General features: G+C 36.4%; 1 protein-coding gene across 2 annotated transcripts in view; it reads left to right on the forward strand.

Annotated features, from left to right (window-relative positions):
• The window catches only part of Rasgrf2 (Ras protein specific guanine nucleotide releasing factor 2), a 237,870-nt gene that overhangs the window by 106,762 nt on the left and 116,302 nt on the right, over positions 1-14,806 (forward strand). For both annotated transcript variants that reach the window (XM_047556829.1, XM_047556830.1), the window contains exons 10-12: positions 1,945-2,105; positions 3,001-3,067; positions 4,112-4,248. In XM_047556829.1, coding sequence (XP_047412785.1) covers positions 1,945-2,105; positions 3,001-3,067; positions 4,112-4,248 — 365 coding nt within the window. The remainder of the gene's footprint in view (positions 1-1,944; positions 2,106-3,000; positions 3,068-4,111; positions 4,249-14,806) is intronic.

Below are 14,806 nucleotides of genomic sequence, written 5' to 3' on the forward strand. Positions count from 1 at the left end.
GCTAGAAGCATTTATCAATGAACACATAATTACTGATTTTTCACAGACTTGATTATAACCTTACTGAAAATGACTCCCCAACCTCTATGTCCACCAAGACATCTGTCCAAGCTTCAGTCTTGTGCAGCCCTAACTGTTCTCCCTGGGTGATTCATGACCACTAAAGCCAACACCTACTGTCTTTTCCCATCCCTTCCCTTTACAATTTTTAGTTTTTATGTTGTCAAATTCATCTTCTGCGTATGCCCCTTACTTAGGTGTGACCTTAGGAGAGCTACTTAGTCTCAGGCCTCAGTTTCTGTAAAATGTGTGTGTGTGTTTGCATGTGGAGGGAGGGATGAAACCGTGTTCTCTGAAAGTCCTCCTGTGATTTTGATTCCATCCCCCAATGTGCCAAGAGTACAATGCCCTTTTGCTGCCATTACTTGCTCGTCCATTTTCCTACCCTTCCTGCCTTCTGTTCTCTCCATTGCTTCTCTACTTTTCAAATTTAATCCCTTGCTTCCTGAGCTGTCTGCAGTTTTCTCCCACCTACCTCACCTCCTTCATTCACTTTCCCCTTGCCCAATCCTTTCACTGGAGTCAGATCTTCTCCTCACCCTTTGATTCTCAATCCCACTCCCTCTCCCAGAACTGGTACCTTGCTATTCTTTAGGCCCAGAATAGCTGCCTACTCTCTGTCTATCAAGCATCCCACCTAAACACTTACCTAAATAGATGGTGTGAGATCAGGGCATGGAAATGTAGGCCCTTTATCACCCTATACATTTTTGCATCTATGTTAAAAGTTAGATGCACTTTAGAATATTTATATGTGAATATGAAGATTTTGTGACTCACAATCATAATTTTATTATATTAGGTATGTATATTTTTTATGAAAAAAATTTTAGTGGGTTTTTTCCACATGTAGAAGTAATCCGAGCTCATTTAAAAAGTCAAGAAACCCAGAAAAAGTAAAAGAGGAAAACAAGGTTGCTCGCAATCTCCTCACTGTTAATATATGAGAGTTGAATATGCATTTTATTATTCTTATGAGGCTGATATGAGCCTATGTAGTGCTGCATTTGGGGTGGGTGGTGAATTAAACAATAGAATAATACAACCAGCTCAGGGGATTTCAGAAATCAGAACCAAGTTGTTTGCAAGAAACTTGCTTGGCTTTTTTGATTTAATATTTAATTTGGACTGGAATATATTTAGAGTGAGGGAGGTTGTTTTTAGAGTGTAATCTAGACATAATCAGAGGTAATCTCAGTATTACATAAAGTCCATGCACAGCTTCTCACATTGAGTGGAAGAGAGCTGTGCTCACAGGAGTGCCCTGGGTGGAGATTTTTATGTGGTTTATTTTCTATTTAGATTCCACAAAGAATTTTTATCACACATAATTTAAATGCAGCTTGAAATATCTGCCCTTTAAAACAGTCCTTTACTAAATTGCACTGAAATATCTAATTTATGCATTTTTACAATATGTATGCTTTCTGTTTTTAAAATACAAGGTAAACTACATAATATGCTCTTTACTTTCAGTAACTCAGAAAGAACAATTTCTATCATACTATTTTATTACCACCTGTGATTGTATAATTTGTATGCTCTTAGTAAGAATAAATTGACTGGGATCAGATCACCAAGGAGAGAGAGCAGAAGTGCCTTGTTCTTTGAATTCAATTTGACCTTCTTTCAAATGTATGTTCCAGTTTATAAATGAAGAATCAAGTTTTGAGTGTTTCACAAAAGTATCAGAAGCAGTTAAACCCATAAGATACAATGCATTATTTCTTCTTCTCAGTGTGTAGGAGACTTAATTGTTCTGATGGTGCATTAAATATATCCTTGGTATCTTGGGAAACAGGCCCTTGTGTTTATTGCCAAGAGCATGGTCCTCACCTGACAGAATTTTAATTGCTGTGTATTCTTCACTTTTGTAATCACCAGGTTCTCTTATACAAGTACCTTCCGTTGAGCGGGGGAAACTTAGTAAAGTTCGCCTGGGTTCACTGTCTTTGAAAAAGGAAGGAGAGAGACAGTGCTTCTTATTTACAAAACACTTTTTAATTTGTACAAGAAGTTCAGGAGGAAAACTGCATCTGCTTAAGGTATGGGCTTTCTGTGAATATTCCATTTATGTTCCTAGCACTTCAGAGGTGTTGAGGTTAACTCTAGTGTGACTTTCCCATGCCTGCTATTATCATAAAACAGATTGTCATGACAACATACAGAGGGAAGTACAGTTCACAACTCTGACACTTACTTTGTTGACATTTGAATTCAAAGTAATAGAAATTTATTTTAGTATGCATTATCATAAAGAAGTAAGAAAAATAAAAACCTGGACAAAATTATTAGTGACTGCTGAGCTACAAAAATGTCTTCAAATCACTACAGAGTACTCATGTAATATTTACTGACCTCTATTTTATCTTCCTATGGGCCAAGAGTCAGCAAACTATGACCTGCAACTTGCTGCCTGTTTTTGTGAACAGTTTTATTGGAACACAACCACACTTGTTTGCTTACTTATCATCTATGACTGCTTTCATGCTAACATGGTAGATTTAAGTAGCTGTGATAGGAATGATATGGCTTGCAAAGCCTAAAATATTTGCTATCTGAGCCTTTATAGGAAAAGTTTGTCTATTTATACTTTCTGATATTATTGTTTAAAAATATTATTCAACACTATGATGATGTGTGGTGAGTTCAGCCCATTCTGAGCAGTAGTTACTCTCTGAAGTCCCTATAGTGCTATCTGGTCTCCCATGGATGAAATCACTAAATTTTATAAATACTGATAGCAAGAGTGGAATGGAGGGGAGACAGACTAAAATGAGTTCTATTCATTTGACATTTCTAAGTTTAATTTTGGACTCCAATGAAACATTGTTTGTGATACTTTCTTCTGTGGCAACTTGAAAGTAAGTTTTACAACTCAGAGATTTCCAGCCTTTGCAAGATCTTCAGCCTCTTAAGGACAAATTGATTTGTTTCCAGACAGGTGGGGTCCTCTCTCTCATAGAATGTACGTTGATTGAAGAGCCTGATGCAAGTGATGATGACTGTAAGTTGAATCTATTATTTAAAATTATGTTAAGATAAAAAAAAGTGCTATGTTTTTAAATCTTCTATGGTTAAAAGGAACTGCCTAGGAAAGCACAGGAGATGCTGAGGATAAACCCCCTAAAATCATTTACCTGTTGAATCATTTAATCTGTGAGCTTTTTTTTTTTTTCAATTGTAACTTAAAAGTTTATTTTTATGTATTTTATTTTCTTATATAGACAATACATGCTCCTTTGCAATATACACTTGCATGTGTTTGCATATTTACTATATATATGTGTATATATGAGCATGTACATATATATACATATATATATATATATATATATATTTTTTTTTTTTCATACTGGGAATTGAACCCAGGGGTGCTTAATCCCTGAGCTACATCCCCAGCCCTTTTTTTTTTTATTGTAAACAAATGGGATACATGTTGTTTCTCAATTTGTACATGGAGTCAAGGCATACCATTTGTGTAATCATAAATTTACATAGGGTAATGCTGTTTGATTCATTCTGTTATTTTTTCCCCTTCCCCCCACCCCTCCCACCCCTCTTTTCCCTCTATACAGTCCTTCCTTCCTCCATTCTTACCACCCTCCTTATCCCTAACCCTAAACCTAACCCTAACCCTAACACTAACCCCTCCCACCCCCCATTATATGTCCTCATCCGCTTATCAGCGAGATCATTCGTCCTTTAGTTTTTAAACCATCTTTCAGAATTGACATTCTATTTAAATTGTCTCATGATAGTGACTCTTCAGGCAGAGAAGAAAGATGAGTTGAATTAAAGTGTTGGATTTCTACACATTATGAAACTAAACATGAAATAAGGAGACTGGGATCCTAGTCTCCAGTAACCTGCTGTCCTCAACTTCCTCATCTGCATATTAGCATACTAAGGCCCCATGTCTGTGAAGCAATTTTCTGGCTAAAATGAGCTTTGGGATTTGAATGCACATGGATCATATTAATTGAACTGTATAAAAACAACTATTGCTCATATTTTGTAATCATAATTGTTTGATTTCCACATGTTGAAGCCAAAGGTTCTGGGCACATGTTTGGACACCTGGATTTTAAGATAGTGGTAGAACCTCCTGATGCTGCCTCTTTCACTGTGGTCTTGTTAGCACCTTCACGCCAGGAGAAAGCTGCCTGGATGAGCGACATCAGTCAGGTAAGCAAGTAGCTTTTGCTACAATTTCTTTTTTTAATCATATTTTAATCAGAATTTCTTTTTTTAAATCATATCACAATATATACACGTGATGAGAATTTTAAGCATTATTTTCTTTTATTAAAAATTAACCGGTAGCTGCTATGGTCAGTACTGTCCTCCACTATGTATCTTGGTAGACTGTTGGTGTTTTTTTTTTTTTCCCCCTTTTTTTTCTTTTCTTTTCTTCTTCTTAAAGTTAACGTTGACCTGAAATATAGTAAATGCATTTTTGTTCCTGGGTATTTCGTAGCAGCTGCAAATATAACCACCACAGTGATGAGTGTTGAATTGTCCTGTTAGTAATAAATTCTCCAGTGTCTTGCTTATTTGTTTCTGATGTAGGAAAATGGTGAGAAGTTCAAAAACAGCCAACAAGGGCTGAGGTGAGAAATCTCAAACTAGAATCAAAAGAGATGCTGTAGTATTAAATGTGAAAAAAAAGAAAAGAAAAAAAAAAGAAGAAAAAAAAAAGTATTAAATGTGAAAATGAACTCCTGTAGTTCATGTAGGAAACTTAGGGAGCAAAATTGCCTGCCTTTCCTAGATCAGCTAAACCTAGTAAGGGACTTTATTCAGGCAATGATATCCTTTGGAAATGTGTCAAAACTGGTCACGATTGGAAACCCAAATTCAAACTCCACTTGGATTTCTGCTCTACTTGCTAAGATGGAGGAAAGTGATTCTGTGTGAGGAAAGTGCTAAAATCAAGCTTGAGCATTGGTGAGTGCCTGTAGTCCCAGCTACAGGGAGGCTGAGGCAGGAGGATTGCTTGAGGCCAGGCGTTTGCACCCAGCCCATAACAGAGTGAGACTCTGTCTCTCTGAAATAATAAAGCAGTGAGTAAACTCTCAAAGTTGTTAACTCAAAAAGATCAAGGCAAATAGAAAAGGTACACATTGTAGGTTTCATTGCCTTTTTTTTTTTCTAAAGAGCTCTAGTAATTTATATATAAAACTGAGGTAGAGATGTACTGTATTATAGTTTTTCAGCTACCTAATTTAAGGAAATTTTCTTTTTATTGGTGCATTATAATTATTCATAATAGTGGGATTCATTACTACGTACTCACATATTCACACAATATAACATTATAATCAGGCCAATTTTGTTTCCTAGTACTTCCCCTTTTTTTCCCCTCTTCTCTCCCCTGTCCCCTTCCTTTATTCCACTGGTTTCTCTTCTATTTTCATGATATGCCTCCCTTGCCATCCACTCGCTTTTTCCCTTTTTTTCTCTCTAGTGTCCACATATAAAAGAAAACACACAACCTTGACTTTCTGAATTTGACTTTTTTTGCTTAACATGATGTTCTCAAGTTTCATCCATTTTCCTGCAAATGACATAATTTCATTCATCTTTATGGCTGAATTAAACTGCATTATATATATATATATATATATATATATATATATACATATATACATATGTATGGATTAAGAAAATGTGATATCCATTCATCCCTCGAAGGACACCTAGGCTGGTTCCATAATTTTGCCTATTGTGAATTGTGCTGCTATTAACATGGGTATGGAGGTATTGCTAGAGTATGCTGACTTTCATTCTTCAGGCTAAATACTGAGGAGCTGGGTCATATGGTTGTTTCATTTTTTTGAGTGATTGAAAACAGAGGGGGAAATAGAGAATCAATGACAATAATTACTTTTATTTGTTAAAAAAATTTTATCATTCTAATCTCCTTTCACCCTTACTATGGGAGTCTGAAGGCAAACAGAAAATTATTAGTCCCATTTCACAAATGAGAAATTTGAAGTTTGGAAATAGTTGTCAAAAGTTATACAACTGCGTTGATACAGGACTCAGATTTAATGTAGGGCTTCTTTTTAGTACTTTAAACATCCTATGTAAGGATATCTTATGTGGAATTTTTACTTAATAACCCTATGACTGCTTCGATGGTGAATAAATAGAAGTCATCACTTTTCTGGCTGACAAAGGAATGAAATATGGGACCTTTCATAATTTTTCATGCATAATTATATCCTTTTGATAATTTATTAATACTTTTATTAGCTCTACATTGCATCAATTAATAGTTCATTAGGTCTCTCTGTATTTGTGATGCATCTTTTACCTAATGAGACTCTGGATCATTCACTGATTTAAAGAAAGATACCCAAAGTTTTATCTGCCACAAGTATCCAAATAAGTCCTTCTTTCTACTTAGACTGCACTTTGAGGCAGAAGTGTTCAACTTCCTCCTTATTTCCCCAAGTTGCAAACGTTGCCTAGCCAAAAAGAGAGAGAGAGAGAGAGAGAGAGAGAGAGAGAGAGAGAGAGAGAGAAAGAGAAGCAGCTACATTTTATCTGCAATTGGCAGAAACTAGCAGAAAGTTGTACCTTTTTGATCAACAGTGACATCATTCCATGAAATTTCTATCTCCAATGGAGCCTTGACATTTTGTGGCTTTGATTCTTGGGGTTTTTAAGCACTTTACCACTAAGCCACAACCCCAACCCTGATTCTTGTGGTTTTTTCATTTAACAAATGTATGCAGTGAAACAAGGTGCCAGGTAGTATTCAAGTACTTATGATGTATCATGAGCAAAACAGATGACAATAATAGAAAATTTTCTGACCTTGTATAGCTTACAGTCTAGTGTGGGGAAGACCAAAAAACAAAACAAAACAAAACAAAAACAAAAACAAAAAAACCAGACAATAAATGTACTAAATGAGTACACACTGTCAGTGATAGGGTAGGTAAGGACTGGGCTACTGGAGGTAGTGTGGCTTGGTACAGTTCTAACATGGTGCCATCTCATTCTGAAAGGATGTTTAAGCCAAGCATGTAGTAGATGTTGGGGATACCGTGTGGACATACGAATGACTTTTCTGGAAAGTCATTCCAAAAAACAGAAGCAGTGATTTCAAGAGCTGAAAGCAGAAGAATGATGCATATTGTGAGGGGTACTTGAGAGCCAGCATGGCTGAATTGGAGCGTGTGAGAGGGAGAATAGAAATAGTCAAAGAGGTAGCAGGGGCCAGATCATGATATCTTCTAGCCATTGAAAGGCTTTTGCTTCTCCTCTGAGTCAGATGAAAGCATCCCATACAATATCCTGTACATTCAGGGATATTCTACCACTGAACTACACTTTCATCCCTTTTCTGTATTTTGAGACAGGATTTCACTAAGTCGCAGAGGCTGACCTCAAACTTGCAATCCTCCTCCTCAGCCTCCCGAGTGTCTGGGATTACAGGTGTGCAGCCACCATGCTGGGCCTGATTAGGTTTTAAAAGGACCACTTTAACTGTGATGGCAATCGTAGCCTGTGAGGGGAGCAAGATTAGAAGCAGGAGGCAGTGAGTGAGAAGCCTACTGCAGTCATCCAGAGAGAGATTTGAAAGCTCAGATGGGCATGGCAGGAGTGAGCTGGAGATAAGGGTTCTGGTTCTGGATCCATTTTGAAGGTAGAACCAGCAGGATTTAACTGTGGATTAGATCTGGGACATGAGAGAGAAGGAAGAATAAAAGATGACACCAGAGTTTTTGGACTGAGCAACTGCAAGACTGAAATTGTCATAAATCAAGATGGGAAAGTCTGCTGGGGAATGAGATTGGGGGTAAAAATCAGTTTATTTTTGGATATGTTGAGTTTGAAGAGTTTATTAGACAATCAGACTGAGTTGTTAAATAAGTAGTGCAACAAAGAAGCTAATGTATAGGGGAGTGGGAGACTTCTCATCATTCAGGTGGTATTTAAAACTGTGAGATGAGATCACTAAGGAAGGAAGTACAGGTAGAAATGAGAGGAGGACCAGGAACTGAGAGAGGGATTGGGAAGAACAGCTGAGGGAACCAAGAAAGAGCCACCAGGACAGTAGGAGGACAGCCAGGGAGGGGTGTTGTCATGGAATCCAAGGGAAGACCATGTGTTGAGAAAGGAGTGGTCACATATCAATTGCCACTAAAGGCTAGGTAGGGTGACCAACGTTCTGGGACACTTGGATTTTGCTGGTGTGGGGTCTGCATGGAGGGGTGGTAGGGGCAGAATGCTCTCCTATTGGTTGAGCCCAGCTTGCTGCCCAGGGGCCTGCATCTCAACTGACTTGGTCCTCTGCTTAAGGCATTTTCATATTATGGGGGGAATTGCAAATATATTCTTGAAATTTGTAAGCCTCTCAAGTATATCTTTGGGCACATTTATTATTAATAAGATGAGCCTACTGAATGCTTGAAAATGTACTGTTTAATATTTTATTGTGCATATGGAAAAATAAGGACACAAAATTGAACTAGAAATATTCCCCACACCAGCATACTGAAATGTTTACCAAAGTGTTTTCCATAGGCAGCCTATTTTAGTGGGAGTTTTGTTTAAATGCAGGCTCTTGAACCCATATTCCAAATGCCATTCTAAACTTCCTAGGTCTACAAACTCCTTAGATCACTTTTGCACAATTGAATTAAAGAACTTCTGCCCCGAAGAATGGTTTCCACCTTTAAGGCTCTCAAAATACTTCCATAAAGAAATAATTTTACAGTGTGGCTTTCAGTGTATACATACATCATTTTAACTTTTTTACCTCATTTACTTCTTTTTGCATTCTCACAAACTTCTTCACAATGGTTTCTCTAATAGCTATATATACCTGTGCCTGCATATACATGTGTGTATATACATGTACACATATATAGTCTACTTGTTAATTTACCACTTTCATAGCTTTTTCCAAATACCTGAGCATTGAACTATGAGCTGTTTCCAGGTTTTAGAGTCAATATGTAATGTGGTGCTAAATATCTTTGTGCAGGAGTTTTTCTCCCTTTCAAGGTCCCTTGGTATACATTCCCCAAAGAGTATAAGGTTGGTATAGAGGGCATGATCACTTCCGTGATTTCATGATTCAAGATTTAACAGTACTACAATACTCATCTAACACATCATTTCACTACCTCATCAATTAGGTATCTATGTTATTTTCTTTCATGTCCTGTCAAAGCTGAATTGTGTCACATTTATCACATTTTCTTATTTAATGGAAAAATGGTTTTGCCTTCTGCTGGTTTTAACTTACATTTCTGTAATTATGAAATTAACATTTTTACTATTTCTGTATCTTTTCTATTTATACAGATGAATATCAATTCATTAGAACTATTTGTATAGACCGGGGAAATGAACAGTTTCTTTCAATTTTAATTTATGAATATGTTCTCTATTATTTTATTTAAAAAATTTTTATCCCTTTTAATTTATCTGAATCTTAACTTTGGTATTGTAGTGTATTAAACTAATTACACCTGGTTCTGTTTTTTAAAAACTATTTTTAGTTGTAGATGGACACAGTATCTTTATTTTATTTTTACATGGTGCTGAGAATTGAACCCAGTGCCTCACGTGTGCTAGGTAAGCACTCTACCACTGAGCCACAACCTCAGCCCCACACCTGATTCTTCTTTAAGACAATGAAGTTGTTTCTGAGTATTGATACAATACCACTTTCACATAAGGAACCCTGCAAAATTTAACACTTCTGACTTTGTTCTCTCTCTCTCTCTCTCTCTCTCTCTCTCTCTCTCTCTCTAATTTTAAGAAGGAACAATAACTTGAATGATTAATTACCACTTTAGTTACACCAGTAAGGCCATAATTAACTGTTGGCACCTCCAACAAAACATGCAAATGGATAATGGTCTCAACCAATAGTTCTCTCCCTTTTCATCTATTTATAGGGAAAGATCAGAGGCTGACCATTGATTTCAACACAGTGCATTCATTTGCCCTTGTCTTACCATCATAAATAATGGTGCGTTAAACAGATTTTGCTATAATTATGAGTATTAACTAAAATGTAGAGTTAAATTCACCCCTAAATATCTGGGTTTGGGCAGGAATTCTATATTTTGTGCCAAAATTTAGACCTATGTAGACAAATTTGTAGCACATTGGACTTTCTTTCTCCCTTAAAATAGCTGCTCAATAGGGAATTTTCTACTTTAACATACAAATGGTGAATTAGAAGAAAAATTGAATCTAAGTTTTCTTCTTATTACCTAGAGGTATTGAGAAGGCAAAAAATATGGTGTCATAGTGTACCACTGACCTTTGGACAGGTACTCCTTAAGCAAGACTCTTGAATACCTGTTCAGGAGAAGTCATTCTCAACACTTCTCCAAGGACCAGTTCTGGTAAAATCACCTGAGGTTTTTGTGTACACATGTATTCTCAGATCCAGCATGGTAATTAAAAACTGAACTATACTATCCATGACCTGGGAATTGGCTTTTATTATGCAATTAATTTTAAGGTTTATTATAATTAATATAAAATGACATAATATGACATTAAATATGTCTCACATCCTGCTTGTTTTATATTTCTTCTTAACTCAGTGAACTGTGTTCATTTCCCCAGGACTTCATCATTTCTACCCAACAACCAAGGTACATGCTTATATAATCATGAACATGACCATCCTTTGGTATCCTTTGGTATACCCTGGGTACCAAAATCTGAGGATGCTCAAGTCCCTTATGTAAGATGGTATTGTGTTTACATATGACCTACACACAACTTCCTGTATACTTTAAATGATTCTTAGATCACTTAAGGATGTAAATGCTGTGTACATAATTTTTATATTGTATTGTTTATAGATCAATGATAAGAAAGAAAGGTCTGTTTATGTTTCATACAGATACAATATTTTTACCTGATTATTTCCTGTCCACAGTTGGTTGAAACTATGGATGCCAAACTTAGGAATACAGAGAACTAATCACATCTTCCACTATAAGTATATTCATATACAATTTGCATATATGAATTCTATTGTAGTTTAGCTTTATTCTAGAATGACATCCTTTCTTCAATGAAGCTTTACTCAGAGTCCCAAATGGACATGAGATAAAAGAAGAATACTCTGGTTGAAGTAGAGTTGGTGGACCCAGAGCCTAGGAACCTATTTTTTTTTCATGCTACACTGTACTTGAAATCTGTCTGTCTGGGGCAAAGGCATGTATTAAAAAACCACTCCTCTATTACAATATCATGTATTATCTATCTATCCATCCATCCATCCATCTATCCATCCATCTCTCCATCCCACAGATAAATTAGAGTTTGTGTGCCAGGTTTCAAAGATCTTTTTACATAACAAAAATATGACTTATCATTATAAGGTTTTATGGGCTTTGGTTCAGATTGCTGTATATTTAGTTCTCCTGAAACTTGAATGGGGGAATTTCTCTTTATTCCTGTTGAAAATAATTTTGATGCTTTACACAATGAATTAGGTTTGTGAATGAGACTCAACACTGGATATTAGATGTATAAAAATGGTCTCATAAATCTCTCTCTTTCTCTGGATATAAAAAATTAATCTTAAGTTCCAGTTCTGGCAGTGGGGACAGTTAAGCAGATTTAGGTCTTCTGAAACTACAAAAATAGAAACATTTAACACAGAATCAGTAAAATAAAAAAATTTAATACATAAGTAATATTTACCGGTAGGAAGGGATTCTCTAGTTATCAGAAACTAGGGAACTTAAAGCCAAATCAGAAAGGTTGTACGTCAAAGACTTAGAGACCTGGGAATCATTTTAGGTTGGAAATTGGCCCAACGCCCTCAGAGTATTACGTATAAAAAGGGCAGGAGACAGCCTTGGGTCCATTAAAGTAATTGAGAACCTCCATTTAAAGCCTGTCATTGGAGGGCTTTTCTTGAGAGTGAAACAAGAACTTTAAATTCTACACTTTGGCCCCAGAAAAGAAATAAGGGTGTTTGTCTTTGTCTTGAGTTCTGAATTTTTAAAAATCTCCTTTTAAAAAATGAATGTATCGCCGCCTGCCCATGCATTTGAAATTCAGATTTACAATATTCACATGGTGTGAAAATTTCAAACAGAGAAACTACTATAAAAAGAACTTTCGACTGTTGAAATCTCAAGAAACTTGTAGAAGCAAACAAAAATCCACTCCACTGGGAACGCTTCTGCACACCAGGGCTCATGACATAAGCTCGAACAGAAACTCTAAAGTCCTGTGAGTAAATACCTATCATGAGCAGGAGTCAGCAGACACAGGGAACAGATGAATTAGCACTGTAAGAACTTCAGATAATAGGATGATGACTTCTAGAAGATTGTAGAACAAGAATGCTGAAAATATAATAACATATGAAAGAAAGGAACTAAGAAAGGAAAAAGCAAACCATAAGGAAAGCATCCATCACTGTGTAGAAAGGACAAGGCTAATCTGTCAAAGAAACAAATAGAAAATCTAGAAATGGTAGCAGGGTCTAGTGGCTCACTCCTGTAATCCGCCTGCTTGGGAAGAGCAGGAGGATTATAAATTCAAGGCCAGCCCAGGCCACTTTGAAACCCTATCTCAAAATAAAATTAAGAAAAACTGGCAGTGTATCTCAGAAGTAGAACACCCCTGGGTTCAATCTCCAGGTTCAAAAAGAGAGAGTATGTGTAAGGGGAAGGTGGATTGGAGATTGAGCTCTATAGCTTGGTGCTAGTTTCATGCATAAAGCCCTAGGTTCAACTCCCAGTATTGAAAAAATCTAAAAATGGAAACTGTAGACATTAATATTACAAATTCATTGGAAATTCATTAAAAACAGTGGACCAGTCACAGCTGATGAGAAGGTTAACAAGTAGGCAATAGGTTTATAAGGAAATTACCTAGAATACAGCAAAGAGAGATAAAGAGATGGTAAATATGAAAAGGAGATTCAGGCATAGAGAGTAGAGTTAGAAGGTCCAACATACATCTAACAGGAATTCCAGAAAGAAAGAGTTGAGAGAAGAGAGAAGATGCAATCTTTAAAATTAAAATGAGTAGGAATTTTCAAAATGAATGAAAAATGAACCCTCATATTGAAGAAAACTATAGAATTCCAGGCTGCATATACTCAAGTAAAACCTCATCTAGATACATGGAGGAGAAGCTATAGAGGACCAAATACAAAAAGAAAAATCTTAAAAGGTACAAAGACATTACCTGTGAAAAATTAATAGAAAGGTAGAAACTTTTTCACAAGGAGAAACCTGGTGGCATAGTCATTATATCTTTGAAAGAGCAGAAAAATGGAAACCTCTTGAATGTATACGTATAACATTGAATGAATAAATTGTAATATGCATGTTTAATAAATATGTTGGGGTCTTTAGCCCCCTTGCTCTTCTCGACCAGCGACTAGGGAAGGGAGCACTCCCCAACAAGGCCAGATCAGGAAAGGTAGGGCCAACTGACCACCCGCACCCAGCCCTCCAGGCGGAGGACAATCAGATGTGTCAGGGAGACCAGTCACAGCTGGAACTTGTTTATTGAGGAAGTCACACAGTTTTTATGTAGGGTGGGTGCTAGGCGGGAACCAATCAGCTTAAAGTCAGCAAGGCACCGGGGTTCACGCAGGTGAGAGTCCCATAGGACTATATAGCAAGCACGAGTTGATCACGTTCCGGAACTGCTGCTAACCAATCCCTGACGGTGGTCTGAGATTTATCGTCATTAACTTTTGAAACCGCCTTTGAAGCCTTGATCTTGCTCACCCGCCAGGGAGTAAGATTCAGCCTGAGTTAGTTAATGTGTCATTAGTCCCAACATAAATAGGTATGTTTAAGTCATCAGCTATATAGTAGTTAAAATGATGAGTGATGATACAGATTAAATATGAATAAATCACAAAGCAATGTTGGGTTACAAAACACAAACATCTGTGTAACAAAAACATTTTTTTTTTGGTACTGGGGATTTATCTCAGGGGTGCTTTACCACTGAACTGTATCCCTAATCCTTTTTATTTACTTTTCTTTAAATTTTGAGACAGGTCCTCACTGAGTTGCTGAGGCTGGCCTCAAACTTGCAATCTTCCTGCCTCAGCCTCCTGAGTTGCTGGATATGACAGGCATGTGTCACCATGCTGGCAATTTTAAAAAATTAAATAACATTGTATATTGCAATAGGCAAATACATATATAGTAAAATAAAAGAAGGAGTTAAGGAAGGATGAAAGGATACTATCAGCTTCAGGGTAGTGGTTATTTCTGTGTTAGAAAGAGCATAGTGGCATAACATAACAGGCTTTTAGCTGTGTTAGTAATGTTTTTATATCTTTAGCTGTGTTAGTAAGTGTTTTTATGTCTTTCGAAGAAACAGGTTGATCTATAGCAAATATGGCCAAGTGTTAATAGTAGCTATGTCTGTGTTACTGGAATTTGGATGCCTCATTTTTTCTGTATATTTGAATTATTTCATAACTAAACACACAAACATTGAAATGTAAAATAAGTCTACATTAATTTCTTTTTGTCTATACCTCTTAATTTCCAAATTATGAATCCCTACATTCATGAAGGGAGAGAGGTAAGGAAAAAAACCAAGACCTCTTCTATTCTATTTCTTAGTTGAATAGTGATTTTTACAAAATAAATATCTTAATAGGATAAAACCCCTTCATTACTCATCTTTTTGTGGTAATTAATTTTTTGATGTTAAGTGTTATTTTCCCTTTTCAATACTCTTTTATGCGATTACATGT

This window comes from Sciurus carolinensis, chromosome 6, assembly GCF_902686445.1.
Source record: "Sciurus carolinensis chromosome 6, mSciCar1.2, whole genome shotgun sequence".
NCBI classification, from domain to species: domain Eukaryota; kingdom Metazoa; phylum Chordata; class Mammalia; order Rodentia; family Sciuridae; genus Sciurus; species Sciurus carolinensis.